This window comes from Chlamydotis macqueenii, chromosome 3, assembly GCF_036417535.1.
Source record: "Chlamydotis macqueenii isolate bChlMac1 chromosome 3, bChlMac1.mat, whole genome shotgun sequence".
NCBI classification, from domain to species: domain Eukaryota; kingdom Metazoa; phylum Chordata; class Aves; order Otidiformes; family Otididae; genus Chlamydotis; species Chlamydotis macqueenii.
The window spans coordinates 32,861,654-32,885,140 of record NC_141558.1 but is presented as its reverse complement, the minus strand read 5'-3'; the positions used below and the strand labels follow the sequence as shown (position 1 = coordinate 32,885,140).

General features: G+C 38.2%; 1 protein-coding gene across 33 annotated transcripts in view; it reads right to left on the bottom strand.

Moving 5' to 3' along the window:
* The window catches only part of RIMS1 (regulating synaptic membrane exocytosis 1), a 338,013-nt gene that overhangs the window by 177,401 nt on the left and 137,125 nt on the right, over nucleotides 1-23,487 (bottom strand). For all 33 annotated transcript variants that reach the window (XM_086745687.1, XM_086745652.1, XM_086745655.1 and 30 more), the window contains 2 exons: nucleotides 6,115-6,458; nucleotides 2,716-3,590 (listed from right to left, as the gene is read on the bottom strand). In XM_086745687.1, coding sequence (XP_086601813.1) covers nucleotides 2,716-3,590; nucleotides 6,115-6,458 — 1,219 coding nt within the window. The remainder of the gene's footprint in view (nucleotides 1-2,715; nucleotides 3,591-6,114; nucleotides 6,459-23,487) is intronic.

The window sequence follows — 23,487 nt, the reverse complement described above, 5'->3', positions numbered from 1 at the left end:
CAGGCTGGGCGGGGAATGGATTGAGAGCAGCCCTGAGGGGAAGGACTTGGGAGTGCTGGTGGATGAGAAGCTTAACATGAGCAGGCAATGCGCCCTTGCGGCCCAGAAGGCCAACTGCATCCTGGGCTGCATCAAGAGAAGCGTGGCCAGCAGGTCGAGGGAGGTGATTCTCCCCCTCTACTCTGCCCTGGTGAGACCCCACCTGGAGTACTGTGTCCAGTTCTGGAGCCCCCAACACAAGAAGGACATGGACCAGTTGGAGAAGGTCCAGAGGAGGGCCACAAAGATGATAAAAGGGCTGGAGCACCTCTCTTATGAGGACAGGCTGAGAGAGTTGGGGCTGTTCAGCCTGCAGAAGGGGAGGCTCCAGGGAGACCTGATAGCGGTCTTCCAGTACCTCAAGGGGGCCTACAAGAAAGATGGGGAAAGGCTGTTTAGTAGGGCCTGTTGCGATAGGACGAGATGTAATGGTTTTAAAATAGAGGGGGGTAGATTTAGATTAGAAATTAGGAAAACATTTTTTTTACGATGCGAGTTATAGAACACTGGAACAGGTTGCCCAGAAAGGTGGTGGAGGCCCCATCCCTGGAAACGTTCAAGGCCAGGCTGCATGAGGCTCTGAGCAACCTGACCTAGTCAGGGATGTCCCTTCTCCTTGCAGGGGGGTTGGACTAGATGACCTTTGAATGTCCCTTCCAACCCTAACCATTCTATGATTCTATGATTCTATGATATATATATTCTGACTAATAACACAGTGCTAGCTTACTGACAAGTAGAGATAAGTTCTCAAGGAATGCTCAATCTTAACCACATTTTAAACCCTCTGGGATTCATAACACTGAAGGAAAAAAGTCCAGTCCTTAATGGTTTAACAGAACAACGGGAAATTAGTCAAAAGTTGAGGTCAGTGTCATAAGCCTGAAAGCAACCATCAAAAGGTTTTACTTACAAAGGACCATTATAGAGTAAACTATATCAACATTGATATCAGTATCAATGACTTTCAGCCTGGAATTTGTTTTTATATCAATGAACTTCCAGTTTATAATGATACTCTTCACCGAATATGGAAAATCTTTTCTACTTCACAAGAAACCTCAAGTTGATGCACATAAATGAAAGCAAATAAAGACAGAAAGGAAATGCTATATTACAGACAGCTGCTACCAACAGAGGTGGTCACAGAAAATTTCACAAATTCAAATGTCAGCATAAAACATTGCAACAAAATAAGGGAAAGAGATTTGTCCTCTCGGAAAGACAAAACAGTTGAGACTGGAAGGGATCTCCGTAGATCACTAGTTCAAATGCCCTTGCTTAAAAGCAGGGTCAGCTAGAGCAGATTGCTCAAGGCCTTCTCCATTTGGGTTTTTAGCACCTCCAAGGATGGAGAAGACTGTACAATGTCTCTGTGTGATACGGTCTAGGCTTTGACCACCCCCACAGTCAAAAAAAGTGAGGTTTTTTTTTATGTCAAAGTGGAATCTGAATTAAGATTTCAGGGGCAGGATCATCATCCCTCCTTAAAAATGAGCAGAAAAACATGCTTCCATATTTTGAATGGAAAAGTTTGTGCTTAGAAAGTTAAAACAAGCAGCTGTGAAGATGGGATAGGAGAGAAATGTTGTCTCTTTATATGTATACCTAGAGCTTTAGGGGATGTCAGGAGACCACATCAGATAAAGACAGACAGACAGGCTGGCATATATGAATCAAAGACATGTCAGGAAACAGTGCCAGGAACTAAAAGGCAATGCAGACAAACCACTGGCATTTTGAGTAGGAACACCAGAGAAAACCTTCAACTTACAAACACAGATAATTAAAGTAAAGAGCTAAAAGCTACTTCCAAAGTCACAAAAAGCCTTCAGCTCACTGTAGTGTCACTTAAAGATAAGTCAGGGTTACAAGACAGTTAGTAGGTTCTACCACAGGCTTTGATGATTATGCTTATTTTATCTGTTTGCCATTCATGGATTTGATTATCTTATTCAACCAGAAGAAAGGCTTTGTTTAAAAGTACACAGTGCACTACATTTACTCCTTACTGCTGAGTGCTACCATCAACAGATGAAGACAAACTGAAATAAAAGATTTTAAACATACTCATAAGCTTGGGAGCAAATTCACCTAGACAAGAACTTAAGCAATTCTCATCTTTCCTATATAACACTCCCCTTGCCCCATATCCTGTCCTTGTTAACAATGAACTCCAGCAGATCTTTGATACTTTATTAAATGTAGTAAAATTTCACATATCTTAAGACTGAGGTGTCAGTAAGATTATGATATATAATATCATAACATATATGATGGTCTTCTCAGATTGTTACAGAACTCGCTTTCCATTTCAGTTTATTCACAGAAAATTATTCTGCATACAGACAAAAGGATGAAACAATGACCAAAGGAAGACAGATAACATCGAGATAATAACCTTTAAATTCTGTCAGTTCTAGGTGAAAGAGGGAAAAGAATAAAAAAAACTCATCAGTTGATGCTACCTGCAACCATCTCATCTAAGAAAGGAAAAGGAAATATTGCAAACTAAACGTAAATACATATAAGACACTTTGCAGCTGGGAAAAAAAAAAAAAAGGTAAGGAGAAAAACAAAGGTGTATGTTCTAAAAAGAGGCAAAAGAGAAAGATACAGAATTTTTTTTTTTCCCCAAACCACGGCCATGTGCATAATATACATAAAGGTCCTTACCTTTTTCACTGACACTTTCACTTTCTATCTCCACATCTTCACAGCTAGTATATTCTGGTGTTGATGCCCCTTCTTCCTCTGAGCTACTAACTGACATCTGCCTTTTCTTTCCGCCTCTTTTTGCTCTATGAGGCTTTGGAGGGGATGGCCGCACTGATTCCGACTGGTCAGAGCTAAGGGAATCATTCCTTAGCATGGTCTCCATTTTCTCCCGCTTTGCTTTTCGCATGAGAATAGCAGAGCTAGGATCTAGGCGGCTCTGTTTTTTAAAGGAATCGTGGTTCTTGTATTCTATGTGTTCTATAGGAACTGGACTATGCCTGGGAGTTGGTGGGCTATGATTAGTTAATTGTTTAGAAACAGAAATTCTTACATCACCTGTTCTGTCTATAGAGTACGACCTCTGAGTTTCCACAAGAGATTTTCTGTCCTGAGTTCCCTGTACTTGTGAGCGTTTTCCTAATTTATTCTCAGGTACCTCTGCTTCCTCCATTTCTGTATGTGGCAAAGCTACATCACTGTGTCTTCTCTCATGCCGTGCTTTAGAAACTTTTGCGTGCATGCGCATCTGCTGTTCCTCAGGATGCGGTTTTACAGGGTATCTTGCCAGATTGGGGTCACTCCTGTAACGGGTATGATATTCATCTTCCTTCCTTTGTTTTTCATCATCAGGCACTTTGCCTTCCTCAAGTTTCTCTGGCAAGTCTGGGTACTCCTGTGACTTGCCTTTCTCCAGCCTTCTACCTTCCTGTCGTTCTTTACGCTCCCTGCTGTCATCTGCTGGTCCTTCTTTCTGAAGTGAGGATTTTGGCACACGCTTACGCTCGCTCTTTAAAACCTTGCCATTCTGATCTGAAACCAATATTGTCTTCTTCCTACAATGAAAAGGAGCATAATAATTTGAATTGAATGCAAAATAAAAATACTTATGTACACTGTTATGGTAAATAGATTATAAACCAGGATAAGCTATGGCAAAACATACAGAAATGTACTGGACCCATTATCATGAATTAAATCTCTTAATCCTTCCAGCAGTAGTTTTATTTACCAATAGCAAACATCGTCCAGAGTCCACAAAAACAGAAATTACAGGTGGTCTAATTAATGAGTAAAATCACAAAGAACATTAACATGGATAAATGCAGATAAAAATAATTTATCCGTGTAAGTAGGAAGATTCAAAGTCGTCGTAGCACTGTGACAGAGTATCAGAGTATGTTCTCCATACTGGCAGCAGTCATGAGGGTTACAGACTTACCACATACACACAATTCACTTCAGGCACCCTCATAGTATAAACATAAACACCACCAAAAGGAGTATCTCCCACAATGACATTACACAAAGAATTAATATGGATATTTTAAAAAACACAAAAGAGAATATAGGTCAAATGCTATTGTTTTGGGATAGTTTGCTTTATCTTATTAAAACTCTAAAAAGACGTGCCCATTTCATAAGCATGTAAAGAAAAGCAAATTGATTTCCTTGAGATAAATTAATGGCATTCCTTTCTCCATTAATAACAGGGGATTAAAAAAAAAATGTACCTTATTTCTCTATAAGGCCAAAGTACAAAACAATGAATAATGAAGCTGCCTGAAAATTATGGTCTCTCCTCTTTCATCTGCTTTGGGAGAATAAGCAAGTTGAAGAATCACAAAATCCCCTTATACCTGGTATTTTTATTTCTCTCATCATTCTAATTGCCCTTTTGTTTACCGGTTCACATATGAATTCGTCATTTTGAAGGCTGAACACAGCTACACGCTGTATTTTAGATGAACCGGCACCAGGACAAAGCCACTAGGGCTTTGTTTTGTGGCACTGAATCTTCCCTTCCAAAATTGACACATCTTTGGATTACATATCAGAGATTTTCAGATGCATCCGACAGGCAAAGTTGGATACGATCCAAGTTAAGCTCCTCTATCCTTTTTCTCATCTGCTGTTCCTCCTGAGTTTTTCACAATAAATGGGACCTGAACTTACCATAGATACTCTCCATTCAGAACCCCTGGACTTGATTTGAAAGTCTCAGTGACAAGTAGAGAACATGACTATTGTATAAGTAAGGAAGGGTATTAAGGAAGAAATTTTTTACAACGAGGGTGATGGAACACTGGAACAGGTTGCCCAGAGAGGTGGCGGATGACCCATCCCTGGAAACATTCAAGGCCAGGTTGGATGGGGCTCTGAGCAACCTGATCTGGTTGGAGATGTCCCTGCTTCTTGCAGGGGGCTTGGACTAGATGGCCTTTGAAGGTCCCTTCCAACCCTAACCATTCTATAATTCTATGATCCTATAACTAATATAATAATTTCACTTTTCTACAGCAAAGAAGAAACAAAAAGCTTTTTGCTGCACTAAAATTGTCCTTCAGTTGAGTGAATACTACTCTGGGGACCTAACCAGTGCTAAGAAAAAAGTCAACAGAATCAGAGGAGAGTATAATGTGTTTGTTTACATCACACATGTGTAACACTAACCTGAGTTTTGGTCCATTTAAACCCAGACAGACCTCACTCACATAGTAAGTTACTAGCCACTGTTCCTCATCCATTTTCAACTTCAATAACTATGAAAAAAATCATCAACTCTTTTGGCAGAGAGAGGATCTTCTATGGCAGACTTGTTTTCTTGCCACAGGCTCCCTCCTCAACTGCTCTGCCATCTGCCAGGCAGCAGCCAAAAGAACAGCAACTGCTTCATCACATTATCCTCTCTTGATTTGCTGCTTCTCACCCCATTCATTACAGTGAATGCAGCTCAGGAATTTACTCACTTAAAATATAATAGTTTGCTTCCAGTTAGCTTTATTCTTGCACAGAACTTGCTCTGAATTCAAGGTGGTGCTATTGCGGTTCTTCATGAATGTTTACTTTGCAGGTGAGAGTTCTTTTAATAGTTTCTGGTTTATTATTAAAAATAATGCAATCATTGATAAAAAGATAACACATAAGGATACCTGACAGAACTCCACAGGGTCAAGTTTCTGTTTCTTATTTTGTTTTGGGCTTTTTTTTTTTTTTGGGGGGGTGTAAATTCTAGTACATTATTTCATCAAGTTAAAGGCTTGCTCTTTGTTTAAGAACTTTGAAACACCTGCCAAATTTAGAAGTAACCTACAATTCTGTATTTAAAAGTACACATCAAAATGCATTAAGTATATCGAAATACCCTTAAAATACAATTCTTATTTTATTTCTTCATTTCTGATGCACAGATCAAATCAGACAATGTATTTGCTAGTGAACATTCATCCTTCCAGAGTCAGTAAATCAATTTATTTTTTGTTCTTACATGCAAGGCCCAGTTGAAATTACAAGTCCCTGTGTAATATTACTGAACTAGCATTTATAATTGCAAGGCTCTGTCAAGACAGAAAGTATTACCTCTCTCTTGGAGGTTCACTTCTAGACCTTGATGAAACTTGCTTTTGGTCCGGGCCCATAGTCGGCTGCGATACTTCTGTTCCTTTCCTCCGGTCAGGCTGCACACTGGAAGAAGAGATTTCCTGTGATGAGGCAGCTGCTGTACTTAAAGGAGTCTGCGATCTCGATCGCTCTTGAAGCCTTGCTTTCTTTTCTCTCAGTGCATCCGAGCTTCCACCAGTCGCCGTATCACTCAGTGCTCCGTCCTGGCTGGGTGAGGGCTGCGGTCCACTTCCAAAAAACCACGCTCCAGATTTCGTTAGGATTTCTTGTTGCTTTCGACATAAATTGCACACCCACATAACCTAGTTGAAGACAACAAGAAGAGTCAGTGCAGCTACCCCTCAGACTCCAAAATACATGCTCTCTATTACAGAGCAGGTACAATCTCTTGCTCTCCTCTAAACCAATGAGGTTGGTGCTCATGACAGAACCCAGAACATGCTTCTCCAAGCACTGACTGTACTGGCTAGAGCCAAGCATCCTACAGGCACATGCTGTGTGAGCTTCTCCAAAATGTGCTGTCAATATACAGCAGTCCTACCTGTAGCAATCCTCCCTCAGCCCAGCCCTAGCTCTCACTGACAACGCAACCAACACTCGTTGCTCGTGCTGATGCAGTCACGGGGGTGGGTTTGGTTGTTTTCGCTGGTGTGGATTGCTGTCAGGACAAGCCTATCGGACTGTGAACGGGACTTGTACCTTGGGTGGAGGAGTCCTGCCCAGTTAACTCCCAACCACCACCGCCGTAGAAAACTGACATGCTATTTCCCGTAAATTAATTTTTCTCACGCAACATAATTCAACATTATCCTGCAAATAACCTCAGCATTTACTGTGCATGGTTTTAGCTGCATCCACAACAACAACTTACCAGAGATGTAAGGTAAGACCTAAGAAACCTACTAACAAAGAACTAAATGCACCAATTAAAAGAATGCAAGAGTACCATATTTTGTACTACTTAGAAACGATCATTTACCATGTCTCTGAGTCACAGCTGTAAATAATAAATACATGAAACACATGTTCCTGACAATCATAATTAAGTTGTGTACATAAATGGTGCTTCTTAGGATTTTTTAATTTTTTTTTTTTTAAATTCCAGATATGCAGATAAACAGGACCACATACAGAAAAGTTAAACTCTATGTTTGAAGTCTATATATGGTACAAGACAGTCTTACATACAGGAGTAAATCACCAAAGAAAAAGAAAAGGTTAATCAGGACTCTAAAGTGTGTGAATATTTAAGAAAAAATTGTGACAAAGACAAAAGGAGTTTTGGAGGCAGAAGAACAAAAAAGGCAAAATGCATGAAGAATATACCAGTGGTAAGAATTCTGTCAGAAATACAGATAGAGATGAGAAGAAGCAAAGCTGTCAACTAATAAGGAAAATGGCAAAGAAAATATTTTAGTTTCATGTGGAATGATGTAAAAGAATGGGTAAAATTGTAAAGATAGTCAGAAGGGTGACAAAACTTGGAATGAAAAATATGCTTAAATTATTTTGTGTAAACACAGCAATGATGCAACAGTTGCAACACTTAAGATTAAAAGGAACAGAAAAAACAATCACTTTAGAGAAGAAACTGCAATAGGACAAAGCTCTGGTACCGAGCTCCCTTATTCTCCGGCCTAGGGAGGAAGTGCATGGCTTACATGGCATGATGAAAGTTTTAGGCATTTAACATATTAAATATAATTAAAATTTATTCAAAATATCCTAAAATAGACTATCTGTTTAGGTCTGAAGATTACATCAGAATTTCCAAGCCATTTCTGCACTGTTTGACCAAATCACACTGATAAGACATCCAGCTCTTCTCCCTGTATCTGGACTGTGCCTTCATCAAAAGATTACTGTTACATTTCTTCTATTTAAGTATAATAAAATATCTATTAAAATTTTAATTTATTTTTTAAAAAAACCTTAAAGAAAAGCTATAGTTTTTTCAACAGTGGCATAAGCATGTATTATGATAAAAACAGATGACCCTCAGTAGGATAATAGGAACAGCAACTTCAACAAAATAAATGCTAGTCCTTTACGAAAAAGATTCATTGATTCCAAAATGTCTAATTTCCTTCATCTAGTAGACTTCAAAAAACAGATTCCATTTATCAGACTATCTGCTCTAAGATAATAGATTGTTAGTCTATCTGGTATTATTATGACAGATATTTTAAAAAACAGCAAGACTAAAAGGAAAAAAAACAAACACATTTTAAAATGTCTTTAAAGACTCTGACACAATTGACTCATTAGACAGCATGTGTGCATGCATATGTATCCGTGTATAAAATCTATGTCAATGCTATAAACCAAAGTCATTAATGAAAAATATGTTAATGCCTGTATTTTATCAGTTTATCAGGGAAAGCTGAAAAAAGTGTTAACAAAATAAATAAACTAGAGTTTGTTTAAGGAAGCATAAGGAATACTAAAGTAAAATTTAAATATTCTAATTAAATAACATATGTATGTATATATGCAAGTACATTTAAATATGTAAAGATGGTAACAGACTTCATTTACAATTTAATGTATTTGATCATTTAAAATATGTATAAAGTACATAATAAACTTCAAGAAATTTCCATTAATTTACATAATCAACTTTGATATTGTAATTCATTTTATGCAAAATATTATTAAATCCAAACAAAAAGGAATAACTAATGCACAAATAGACACAGAAAAATACAGAATTGAGAAAGAAGAAATACTAGACATGTAAATACAAAACCATTTTCTTACAGCTGTCAAACACTGCAGTTTGGACACAATACATACCAATGACCACAGATTACACATGTAGGAAATCTGCATTATACTCACATAGAAGCTACACTACCATCCTTGTTTAGGAATCTCTTCAGAACTTAAAATACTACATTTGCCTTGAGATATATCCGGTCCAAAAGGAAAAATAATAAAAGCTTTTCTTTAAGAGGGAAAAAAAAAAAACCAAAACTTGAGGTGACAGAACAGTTTCAGTGACAAAACTGTATATTGAAAAACATTTTTAGAGAAGTATGTGGAGCAAGCACTTTAGCAGCATGCAGGAATTATATCCTGATTGAATATACTGGGATGTGGTCCAAACTAATCTCAACTAAAGCAGGTCTGTGTAATAACTTATCGTAACAATCCACAGATGTTAGGCAACCAAACAAATGCTCTGATGAAGGATTACAGTTCTCTAATGTGGCTTCTGGACCTCCACGCGATGCATCAGTAAAATGAAGAGTGTTAGACAATTTTACTCTGGCCTGTCACTTAAAAAATAGTCTGTTTACTGTATTCTGGATGGTGAGCCTGGATGCAGTCCTACAGTAAGTCATTCCAGACATCCAGAGTCTGGTTTTTGTTGTTGGGTTTGTTTCTGGTTTGTGGCATCTTTGCATAGGTCAATGCATATCCGCACATGAAGCTATTCAAGAGAACCAGGAAAGGGGTGCTACTCATTCACAGGGTTCATATGCATGGCTCTGGAAAAATGTGCATTTTCACAGCATGGCAAAGGGTTCGGGGTTTTACTGCTATATAACAAAAACAAAGTGGCACATACAGGACTCAGCAGAGGTGGGTCAACAGCTCCCACATGGATTCACGTGGAAACTTTACAGGCTGTGTGAAAACATGCTAGAAGGATCCCATGCTTGCCTTCATGTGGAATACAAGGTGTTTCATTCACAGAAAAAAATATTCCTCAAACTTACTCTTACAGGTACTGTTGAATGTGATCCACAATGAGGAGGAACAGTATTCCTGTACTAACACAACATGAAATTCCAACTTGAAAGAGCCCATAGTAAATAATATACACAACTACACACACAGAGAAAAAGAGTATTTTCAGTTACAAAAATAAGAACACTTCTTCATGATTACATATTTCAAAATTGCATTTTAAAATGCAGGAAAAGGCTTTTTTCAAATGCAAATTTGGAGACGTTGAAACATGCACTGGGAGGCTGAAGTAACATTAGCGGGGACAAACTTTATACCAAATTTGTGTAACACATGCCAGGCAAAATTGAGACTAAGGTCAGAGCAAGTTCCCCAAATCCTTCACCCAAGCCCAGATTCTGAGGACGCTCCATCAGGAGCACACTCCTTCACGCTTCATGAGTTTAGAAACAGCAAACCCACAGTTACACTGCCTGCCATACATCCTGCTTCATCTCTGTACAGCAAATTAGGTAACAAGTGAGCTAACACAGCAGGCCACAAGCTATTCCTTACTGAACCCTCATGCTATTTTAATTATTTCCTTTCTGAAGGGTGTATACACAACATCGTTTCAGTTTATTGCTTTTGTTAATGTTCCTTTAGCCGTCTTCTTCTAGAAGACACGAGTTATTTCATACATATCTAATTAGGTAGACTCTTTTCTCTGCCTCAGGCACCATTAACTTCAGCAGAGCTCCGCCACCATCCTACAAATCATCTCTTGAAAAGTTAGACAGAAGAAATGTTATCAATTTGCTCTTTACGAAACTATTAATTCACAGAATTAAGTTACACTATGTACTACTTAATGTTTCTGGGATAACATAAAACATGCAGCAAACCATGAAATTAGTATACAGCATTGCATTTATCTCTTTTGCTATATCAAAATGAATTCTATAATAAAACTTAAGTGTCATGATGGCTTTACTCCATTAAAATATAAATAAATGAAGCTGAAAATCTACTTGAATCCTTGCATTAGTTCAAAATCTAAATAAGTAAACAACTCCACCTTTCTAATGAAAATGTGCCTGTGAATCTAAGCTTTCATTAAAACATATTTTTTAAAATTGTACAGACAGTTGATTTCATCTAATGTCTCCTGGTCACAAAAAGGGAAGGTTTTCTCCCCACCTCCCTCCTCTCTTGCTCTTCTTTCTGTTTATCAGGGTTTGTCCTCTCCCTTCCTTGCTCCCAGTTTCTCCATACCACATACTCCATCGTATCCTCTTCCTTGATTGTCAGGTACTCCCGGGAGCCACTTGCATTTAAAAATACAGTAGAAATTCATCTGTATTTTTAAATTGGTTTCATTTTTTGTCACATCTATTTTTCTCATGCAGGGCTATGATGTGTAGTGAAATCATGTGTCCAGGAACAGAGGCTAATGGAGAGAAAAGGATGTTTTCTCTATGGCAGTGGCTCACTGTCTCCTGTTAAGCTACATCTTGAAATGACACCAATACATTAGTACATTAAACTTGCACAAAAACATTTTTGAGGACTGAAGCCAAATGACAGGAAACAACCTGCACCTATGCTAGGATCTTTGCTCTACTTCAAAGCAAGTTGGCTGCAAACAAAATGTCTCCTGGAGGTGAGCATTGGAGGGTCCTAACTCCTAAAGCACTAGGAAAAATTGATGAGAAAGTGCTAGCAGGCAGAAGACCAAGAGTGTGCCAAGCAGCCTGTAGTCAGTTTACTAGCACAGGTACTGTAACATCTAGGAATAGTCCCAGATTAGGTTTAATCTGTTAGCCTAGGGGTCTAGGTTCTGCTTTTGATGAAGCCTCTCGTCTAGATTGAAGGGTTCACAAGGACAGTACAATTCTCTACCATTCTCCCCTCCAAACAGGGAGAGGACCACTTTGCCCATGCTGATGCTGATCAGACATAGAGGGCTCAGCCATTTCAGGACTGTGATATTAAAGTCGTTTTAGCACTCTCTGTTCTTCCAGAGCAGATTTCCCACATAACTTAGATTTTCAGCTTGATGTTTTTATCCCAGTTTGGCAAGAAAATGAAGTTTATGCTGACAGTTGCCTAGTTTCTTCCCCCTTTTCTCCCCACACTCTCCAATAATGTTTTAACCCACTGGACAAATGTGATAAAATTTTGCACAGGCATGGAAGTTTTGAAGGGATTATGTTCTTAAAAGTTTCATGAAATAGACAGTTATATAAAAGCCCTATAAATATTTCATTAGTACAATCACAGAATCTACGTAACAATTCAACCACAAGACATGTTGACAGGGAACAAGGCCCCGTAGCCTACAGAACTACATGTCACCTTAAAGTCTGCGGTGCCATCCACATGTTTGACTGAGAGAATCCAAAATAAAATGTGTGCCAAAAAAATCCTGTGCCTGATGATAGGCTAGTGCCATTAGAGATAAACCAGCATATCCCACCTGGCTGCCCATTTAAGTCCCACTTTAGAGGGCATAAGCCTGCCACAGGAGTTACGACACATCTACCAGCCACCTGTGCATGTCTTATATACTGCAGGGCATTAAAAATAGTATCAGATGCCTGCTTTTAGGCAACTGAACACACAGTTGATACATTGATCCTAATGTTATTCCTGGCCTAAGTTTCTAAACCCAGAATTACAAACTGCCCATGGAAAAATGCGGAAAAGATGCAGCTGAGGAATGATTCAAGGAGTTAACAACAAAAGGGCTTTTAATGCCAGTTTTATTGACACTGCTGGTAGCAAGAGCTTTACTAGTCATTTTAAGATAAAAATAAAACAAACAAACAAAAAAACAACTGACTTTCTTCACATGCCCTTCTGCCAAAATCTCTCAGCTATAGCTGCCAATTTTTCAGAAAGCTCCCAACAACTTCCACAAAAATGCAACATTCTCTAGAATAATCCTGCAGCAAACTGAGTGTTGGAAGTGATACATTCAGGCAACTATAAAGTTATCCTATGAAATAATACCTCTAAAACCACAAACACCCAGGTGTCAGTCACTACTGCAATGTCCTTCTCTGAGAATGCCTTTGGAGTCTAAGGAAGAAACCAGGATCACTAGTGGACAAGTCTTTGTTTTTGTCTAAAAATTCACACTGGCACATTTACACACAGTAATTTGAAGTAATCTCCCCCTGCAAGTTTGGTTTTTTTTTTCCTAAACCTACTACATAAGTAAAAAAAAGGAAAAATGGGAAAAAAAATTTACAATGAGGGTGGTAGAACACTGGGACAGGTTGCTCAGGGAGGTGGTGGATGCCCCATCCCTGGAAACATTCAAGGCCAGGTTGGACAGGGCTCTGAGCAACCTGATCTGGTTGGAGATGGCCCTGCTCCTTGCAGGGGGCTGGACTAGGTTAAAGGTTCCTGCTAACCCTAAATTTAAATCATAGAATTCTTTCTCCACTGAACTCCATTTTCCATATTGCTATGCTCACTCCTTCCTCTCTCAGCTCGTTCACACTACCTAGTTTCACTCTCAGTATTTTTACTCCCTCGGCAGTGAGAGAATTCTAAGCCCCAGCAACAATCCCAGCTGCAGAAAGCCCTGCTTTGGTCTCATCCTTTCCTCATAGATCAGTTTCTTTTTCAATTTTATTTCTCTTACCTGAATTTCCTTCAATTTCTTAATATATTTCTGATACTGTAGTAGCCATGAATTGCTAGTCACATTTTCTGTAACATCAATATCCACTTTTCACAGACCATTAAGCTACACTAGAGATCACTATCTCATAGATAATTATTGTATATTCTTATAACCTTCTTAAAAACAACAAAAAGTTTGGTCTAGCTATTTGAACATTTGGCTGTCTTGATGAGCTACGGGAGCATCAACTATACTCGTCTTAATCACTTCATGGTTTCCATAGTTACAGATATAAATGGAACATAAAAATAATTTTAAAAAAACTTATAGGAGTCTAACAAAATAAGGTAAATGGCATGAAACAGGTTACAGTCAGGACTGTTTTTAGTTCTCATTCAAAAAACAGTAAGAACTTACCAAAAGCTTTCCACTCCATTTTTTCCACTTATATATTTACAAAATGCAGTAAAAATATACAAATGCTCAGAACAAGACGGTCTTTAATAGTGCATGAGTGTGTACATCATCTCGGTGGGAGCTTGCACTACAATACCATTATTTATGTCTATATACTATTCTTTTATATAAATATTCTTTTATACAAACTCTGTCAAAACAAATGTAGAAGAGGGAGAATGTAGAGAGGGAAGAAGGATTTTTTGTATAGAATGGGAAATAATTTATGACAGAATAAATTTAAAACATGTAGCTGTACAGATGTTGTAAAGAAGGTTAGTCAAAATGGAAACACAGTTAAATTGCAGAGTCAAATTCCTGAAGTAAAAAAAAAAAGCTCATGGAAGGAAAAGGAGAGTAGGTCAACGGATGGAGGTCATAGGGGATTTTGATAGGCATTAACTAAATTCTGATTTTTCTATTCTTAAACACACAAAAAAATTAAAAATAGTGTTATAGACTCTCCATCCTTGGAGAACAGGACATGGCCCTGGCAACCTCATACAGTTGGGCCTTCTCTGGGTACGGATGAGGACTAGAGCTTCTCCAAAATCCACTACAAATTCAGCCATTCTGTGATTCTGTATGAATAAAGCACTCAGAATTTAAAATATCTTTGTCCTATAGTTCTTAACTACATTAAGTATTATTGCTTGCAATATTTACTGCTAGAAGGTCTGCCTCTTTTTTTGCCTTACTATCTACATAGGTTTCTGCCCTAAAGTAAACAATACACCAAATCTGAAAAGTTCTGAGTTGGAAAGGCACTGTACTCACATAAGCAACTATGCAAAGCCCACAACATATTGACCTATTTTCTTCCAGGATACAACAATCTATAAGCATAGCCACTTCCCTCAGCTATCTGAGAGCTTGAGAGTACCATCACCAAATGCTGGTGGAATGATTGTGTGCTTGAAGTATGCAGTATGCATTAGTGAGAACTAAGTTGTTTTATATTTATCATATATAAATGCATCTCCAGAGATTAAGTCTCTCTATCCTGTGTTGAAGTAAGATGTTAACAGTTGATGGTGTTCCCTCCAGATTCAAAAGAGACTGTCTGTCTAAAACCTGCATTTAGGGTTCCCAAACTGTGAAATACAGGCCACTGTTGAGTTACTCAGGAGAACATACTGGTCTTGACAGCCACTAGGAGCATGGGAGAACCAGATCATCTGTTCTGGGCACTTCTGTCTGCACAGACAATTTAGGAGAAAGAGCAATGAACACAGGAGATAAGCAAAGCTTACAGAGACTGCTTGGATGCAAATGAAGAGAGCGTAGAGCTGGGACTAACAGAGACAATATTCAGACACAATGTAGAAATCCAGGGGCTATGAAGAACAGAAGGATCTTTACTGGTGTGTAAATAGGGACAGAAGACAACAGAGGATGGCTGGCAGTTCAGGAGTGTTCCCAGAGGGAACACTTCATGAGCTGAATAGACAGCAAAGTGACAATCACGTTAGGACAAAGATTTTTATGAATGACATAACTACCTGCCCAGGGAACGTAAGAGAGTGCATGCAGCACATCAGTTCAAACAAATGCCCAAAACTACTCTGGTTGAGAGGAGAGAAAACATATTTTTGACGTATTGCAGGATAATCTCATTGCAGTGATCTCTGCTGTGCAGCTTGACAGAGACCTTCTCTGACCACTTTGATTGATCATCTCTCCACTCACAGGGAATTGCACTGGGTGACTATCAGCTCTGCTTACCCAGAATTTCCCTCTGCTCCTCACCAACTCCTATGCTGGGAAGTTCTGGCTGTGAGTTTTGCTTAGAGATCCCACATCCCCAAGTCCACACAAAGCCGAGAATAAGGCTGTCAGAGCCTTAAAACAAGACTGTGAATCTAAGCATCTAATTTGCAAGTGATTCAGTAAGGGAGAGTGTGGCACCAAAGGTGTGCTTCCTCCCATGCCTGGGCAGCCCCACACACAGCCTGGACTCACCACTGCTGCCAGGGACAACCGCTGCCCTTGCCACTGTTCTTCTGAGGCCGAGAGCAAAGATGTGAAATGGTCTCTGATTGATCTGTTACAGATACTTCATGATAGCACATACAGATACAATACTAAACACAATCTGGATAAACCTAGAAATTCAAATAAATGAAATAATGACAAACCTCTACCAGTTTGATAATTCATGTTTTAACTTTTCTTAAGCAAGCAAGAGCAAACATTCTCAGTGAAAAATTAAAATTCATATTATATGACTGCACAGCATTTTCATATTATTAATATTTAGTTTTCAGAATTAAAAAAAAAACATTATGGTGGATACATAGCTAGACAGCACTTTTCAGGCTTGGGGGGTGTTAAGTATCATATGATACCTACAGATAAATGAGTATTTTGCAACAGTTAGTACTGCCCAGTAATGGTTTTGACTAAGCACCAACTAGGATTATGCCCTATACATGTTATATACATTCACAATTCACAACCTATCCCAGACTCACCCTTAAGTTTATAGCTTTCTTCACATAATTAAAAATACTGAAGCTTTATTTTTTGTTATGCAATCTTGTAATTACAGAAGGTATATTCTTCCCACTTTCATAGTATCACTGCAACCTCCTAAATGCTTATAACAGCTATTTTTAAAACAAATGCTTTCTTTGTGCAACATTCTGCCTTACACAGATCAGCAACTGACCTCTTCTGAAAAAGCTACCAGACTATTCTAAGAAACCACAACACACCATATGAGTTGGCTCAACCTACTATGTGCAGTTACTCCCTTACCAAGAGAATGACAAAGTTTTTTTGTCTTTTTTTTGTTTTGTTTTTTTTTTTGTTTTTTTACATTTAATCTTTGTTGATCCTACCTTCTGAGATGTCCATGGTCCTTTCTCTTAATTCTCCCACCTCTCGCTTCAGGTGCAGAGTCTGAGGCTAAGTTGGTTAAGTCTGTGCTATCTGTGCTATCAAGCCCGAGCACAAAGGAATCTCAGTAAATCTGGGATGGAAGATTTGAGGAAGGGGAAGAGAGAATATCAGTGTTCTACAACAAATTTGAGTGGATATCTAAGATTAAAAAACAAACAAACAAAAAAAAAAACTGGGCGAAAACAACGTAATTTTGGTAAGGAAAACTGTAGATTTTTAGGAGAGTAAAGACTACGGGGTGACTGAAAAAGGGATAAACAACTGAGTTTGAATATGGAAGATAAGGAAAAGGAAAATGGGGCAGGAAAATGCAGTAGGAGTTTCGCATCAGCATAAGAATACTAGAAAATTTTTAACTGATCTAAACAGCGCAGAGCCAATTCACAGATCATCCCCAGTATCAATTTCAGAAGTTCACTGTCCTGAATTTGTAATACTATTGGCAGACCACACAGGGAAAGAGGAGAGTTTCAATGGTAAGAAGATGTAAAGCAGTGCAGAACATTACAGTTGGGAAATTCAAACAGTAATGATATTTCATTATCTGATGAAGCTACTGTTACAAAAACAGGTTCAAAAATTGAGATCAGAACTTTGCTAGATGATGAGACAATCATTCTGATCTCCTGCACTTACCTGTATATTCACAGATATCTAATGAGGCTTTGTATTTCCTAAACAAATAAAAGGCATACAGTGCAATGATGACTTAAAGGTATAGGGAGAAGAGGCAACAATTAAGGATATCCTGCCCCTTTAGTATCAGAAATAGAGGAATGTGTACTTCATGGCGGTACAAATACAGGGACCATGAGCCCTCCATCCACATTTATACATTGGCACAGACTTTTTGTGATCACATGTACAGTCTGTTCAACAGAAGCAATCAATCCTTTTAGCCAGGCAACTGATTTGCACATTGCAAGTTTCTGTGTGTATCAGGAGACAGAAGAAATGTAATGGTCAGCTAGATCCTTCTTAAATGCTAGCTCCCTGGACCCTTGCACCTTATATAGAGGAAAGAGAACCATGTCAGCAACTAAGGGGAGAACTTCCTTATTCCTTGCTTGGTAGAGGGTAGCCTCTTGACACAACAAGAGCTTCCAGAGCTGGTCGGGTCCATCTACTTTTGTCTAACCTTGGATCACCTTTCCTGCAGACAAAGGTTAGTTGTATTTAATGTTCAGTATTCGGTCATATTTGAAGTAGCTGAACACTAAACACAACCACAAGTTTTGCAAGAAGCAGGAGTACTTCTAATCACATAGCACATCTGGAAATTTTGACAATCTTTTGAACTGAAAAGATCATTTTGATCAACTCATCTGGTAATCTTTTGTACACAGTACCACTCCTCTCAGTTTTGATTTAATCCATCTTTTCTTAAAAAATTCAGATTACGTAATATAGCCACCAGAATCATCCCAGCCAAGCAAATCAACTTTGGTTATTTAAATCCAAACCAGACATATAGAGAAATCAGATAATTACACCCTCATTCCTAACTGTGAGGTTTTATGAAAGGTTTTCTAGAAGATTTTATTTCAATAATATCTGTTGCTTCTAGAATGCGAGTTTAATAATTCATTTGTATTTCTCTCTAGTTTATCATGAATTTTTACTCTATACTGAAATACTTTAATCAGGTCAGTAGACTATATATTAAAAAGGTTAGCACTGTTCTACTCTGGTTGTCTCTGGAAGTTTTAGATGATTATACTAAAACCAGCGGTTTATCCCAGCTTAAATACGATTGGTTCACTGGAGGTCAGACTCTTCTGACCCTGTCGTCTTTAATAACTTTCTCTTAACCACTTCAGTTCTTTATTGTCTCTAGACAAAAGAATACAAGGTAAGAGGGAAGACTTGTGGGATGAGGTGGCCAAGAAGAACGAGCGTCCAAGAGGACATGGACAAACAGGTGGAAAGGTTCAAAGTAGGGTGAAGAGAAAAGTTAAAGAGGCAACAATAAGTGGAAGAGAAAACTCCAGAGGGAGGTAATAGGGAGAAAGTAGGACAAATATCAGAAATTAAAGGGAAACAAGTGTGCTGGGAAAGCAACACAATTGGGTTGTCTCGTCACATATCAAAGATTATTGCGTTTCGAACAGAGATGATGCACGGACAAATAAAACTTACTTCAGAGGAAACTCTACTTCCTTTCCTCAGTTTGGATTTTTTTTCTTTTGGGATTTGTTCTTCAGGTTTGGGGATTTTTCTTCAGAAAATAAAGAAGGCATCTAGGGATTCAGGGTTATCTTTCTCTTTTATGAAAAATGCTTTCTCGCAAGCTTTACATCTCTTCAGGCAAAATCAGCATAAGACGTGCACTACAACAAACCACCTAAGAAATGAGCTTACTAGGCCTCTTAGTATACAGTGGAAAACAGTGGTCAATTGAATGTGAGAGCCTGAAGCTCTAAATGGAACAAAGCAGGTCCAGCAAATTTTGTAATCATCATGTGGCATTGCAATCTTATTTGCAAATCCTTCACTTTTTTCCTGCCAATTTTAAGGAAACAAGAACTATCCTTAAGTTTAACATTCAACCACTAGAATAAACTTTTTTTTCCCTCTCTGACCACCAGTGATAGTATTGCTAGCCTTATAAGCATTTGCTGCTTGCAGAATATGACAGAACTGAAAGGTTTAAGAGCTGCATTGAATGTCATGCTCTGCATAAGTCTGACTATAGTATCAAGGGTTTTGTATGATTTTAATGGTTATCTTTCAAATTGAATCAAAGCAGAAGTGTCTCTTCTGTTTCTAAATCAATGTATGTTTACTTATCCTCCATAAGAAATATTACTATATATAGTGATTTAAGCACTTTGTTTGAAAAAGTCGCTCAGACTATGCCATGTCACTTGGTGCGCAAGCATGAGGAACTTTTCTTTTTGAAACATTTACAGTATTTGCTATATTAGTCACCCCAAAGAGTTTACAAGACAGAAGCCTGAAAGTTGCTATATGCTACATTGATCTTGAACGCTGCTCTCTTTCCAGGCTCTTTGAAGCACAGGAATCATAAGTTATTTGCACTTATTTAATGTAATACTGTGTGACATTTAAATTGGAAAAGGAAATTACTGGGCAGCTTAAGTTAGCCATACAGAAGGCTATAAGACATAAAGAAGGAGGAAAGATTAAGAGCGTACATACCTTTCAGCTATTCAGTAAGATAAACTGCTAAGAAATAGTAATTATTGTTAAAATATAAGCTGTGTAGGTTATATAGTTAAAAGGACAAAAAAATAAAATGAAGAATAAAAGCAAGGAGTAAAAGCCCATAAACATTGTAGTAGCTACATTTATAACACAGATAAGGCCAAAAAATAGAGTTCTTAGTCGCCTATGAACAGCTCTAAAATAAAATACTAAAATGAGATTGCTATCAAAGAAATTGAAGGCCTTAACCAAGTGAAAGGGTAGACAGCACAATATGTGAGACGCGTTTTGAGAAAACAGCCAACTTACAAGCAATATAAGGTGTTGTATATCAGGAAGCTCTTCTTGCTATAATTTAGTACTTCCAAAAGAGTGGCTTTTAAAAGCAAATGTTAAAGCAGTTAAACCCCAAACCTGATCCTTCTTGGGCTAAAATAGAAAGACAGACATTTTATGTTGATGGTAGTTTAGAATTAGCTCTCTGATCATCATTTAACTCATTTTCATCCACTTGGTGTATACAAAGTTGCTTTTGTAAGATTCTAATTTATTACACAATGCATAATGTAACAGTAGGATGCTAAATGCAGTATTATTATCTACAAAATTATTGTTTAATTATAAATTAGCCTAATAATGCCTGTAAGTAACACTGTCTCAAAACGTGCTACGATATAGTTTCAAGATTTGCAGGTAATCACCAAAGTAATCAAAAGTTGAGAACAAAATAAAAAATGAAAGCAACCTATAATAAGGATGTTGATAACCTGTGTGCCACTGACTGTAGAAAGGATCTTCTACCTTTAAAAAAGGAGAGAAAATTTTTTTAAAAAAGGAAAACCTTCCAAAGTAAAGTTTCAAAAATCTACATGCTTTACACTGAAAACAAGCTTTTGTGCTTTTGTTTTGTGCATCAAGTCAAATTGTTAAACCTAGTCAGTTCACTGAAGAGAGCAGTAGTGATAGATATTTATGGTCAAAGAAAAGAAAATAATTAAGCAGAACATGGTGAGTTGATCCCATGACAGTTGCTGGCAGCAGGGCGGCCTCTGTGAGGAGAGGCCGGGGCTGCCCCATGCCAGGTACAGCTGGTTCCAACCTACCCACCACAGGGCACAGCTGAGCCCCACAGCCAAGATGAAGGCACTGGATTGTGAGGAAGGAAAGAGCAGCAGAGAGGAACTGTTATGAACTGACCACAACCCCCATTCCTATCCCCCTGTACCCCTCAGCAGGTACAAGGCAGAGATGTTGGGAATGGAGGAGTGAAATTGAGCCTAGGAAGAAGGGAGGAGGCAGGAGCTGTTTTAGGTTTTGCCTTTGTTTCTCACCATCCGACTCTATTTTAGTTGGCAATAAATTAAATAAATCATCCTCAGGTTGAGTCTGTTTTGCCCATGATGGAACTGGTTAATCAATTACCATGCTTTTATGTCAACCCATGAGCTTTTCCATCTTATTTTCTCACCATCCTCTGTTGGGTCATATAGCAGTTAGACAAGGTCCACCCACCACAGAAGCTTCTCAAACAAGACCTTCAAAATGAAGAAATGCACCTGACTGGCATAAATCTTGTCTTTGTGAAACAAAGAACATAACAGTTTTACAAATGACTGGAAGTCCATCTATGGTCTTTGGGTCTTAACGGTGTCTCTGCATAGACTTCACTGGGAGAAAAAAAAAATATCTGAGTGCATTTCAGATGCAGCTTGGATGGATTTAACAGCCTCCTTAATCAAACTTAACTCAGTCATGAACTTCTGTATCAAAAGACTTATGAAATAAGTTACTTTTCATATAATTACAGTCGCTGAAGTATTCATTTCTGTTTATCATTGGGTGTCACTAAAAGAGCCCCAGGTCTCTCAAGCTTTCAGCTCTCTTCCCAATGGATAACTTCGGAATTTAGGCAGGGAGTCTGGAGACAACTGTACCTAACAGTTTGCAACAGATATTGAGATTCCACAAAGCTTTCCCTACAGTAACTTTTGATAATCTGTATCTCTGGCATTACAGAAAGAGCACAGTCTCTGAGAAATACATAATAGATTAGCTAAGCCTGCCTGAGTCTTCCATAGCTTGAAGTATTAGGCTCGCTCCTTAGTTTTGACTTGGGAGAAACAGCCCAGACGGCTTATAGCACTTCTCTTCTGTATCCCAAATCTGTCAGCTTTTTACAAAAACAAACAGTTTCTTCTAAATCAACAAGACCACCTTGGGTTTTCTTCAATCACTGTCTTAGCCTCAAGAAAGGTTAAAACATTCTGTCCTGGATTACACTAGTTAAGTAAACTCTTTCCTTAGCTGACTACTGATCTTTACGAAGCTAAATACTCATAGTCAGTTGAACTATGCCACTCTCAATACCTGAAGATTGTGTATAGCAAAATTTCAATAAGAGTTTTTTAGTGTCTAATTGCACAGTGATCAGAGCTAAAAAAAAGATTTTTGGTTTTCATAGGTCTACGAATTATACTCAAGAAATGGAAAAATAATTTTCTAACACTAATAATTTATAACCTAAATAAAATATTGAAAAGTGAACTGTGGGTTGGTACCATTTTCAGTAACATACAATGTTTTCTTGTCAATGTTTGTCTTTAATGTGGGGGAAAAAAAACAAGTTGAACTCTATAGTGGAATATTTTCACAATTTTCCAGTTATCACAGACTGCATAAGACCATAGATACCTGCTTTGAAGAAGGTCAATTTATGTAGAAGACAAAAGGCTAAATAAAATATCTGCTGCTGTATGAACTGTCAGGTTGTCTGTAGGGGAGAGAAGGTGTAGGTTTGCACAGAAGATTCAGATCAAGGATGTAGAGTTTCATTTGAGATAAGACTAAATATAGGTTTCTAAATGTGTTTACAGACCATCACTGCTGTCTGATTTCCTACTGTAACTAACAAAAATCTATAGTAGGATTAATTCCCTCAACATTGGCATTCAATTCTACCTGCAATACCCTAACATTTCCAAAATAAAAGTGTAGAGCTGTCAGGTATGACATGGGAATTACCTGAGAGCCACCATCGTCTGTGGTAGCTGTGGGAAGCTACAGTAAAAGTCTGCAGTACCTTCTATGACACTAGGTTCCTGTTTTGGCAGAGTCGCTAGTCAGTACAGCTGAGAAGGATTCAGAGCAGATTCAGTCTAGTTCAGAGGAAGCTGAATTACTCTGAGGAACACTGATCTCCTCCAGAAAGTACAATGAAAGTATAAACACAGTTCACGTACAATGTAGGGGTTTTCATCTGGACTGATTCCTACTCAGTCTGACAGGTAAATGTACTGACTTCATCTCTCTTGGACACCTCACCAGCCTCCTCTTTAACAGTCTACAGAAGTGACCAAGAGGGCAGCTCCTTTAACGTGATCAATAGACTCTCCTAAACACTTGCCAGTTGATCAGGAAAACGTATACTTAGGTGTATACAGCAAAGGGGTATAACCTGCAATATAGGATATTCACAGGTATGCAAGAGTAAG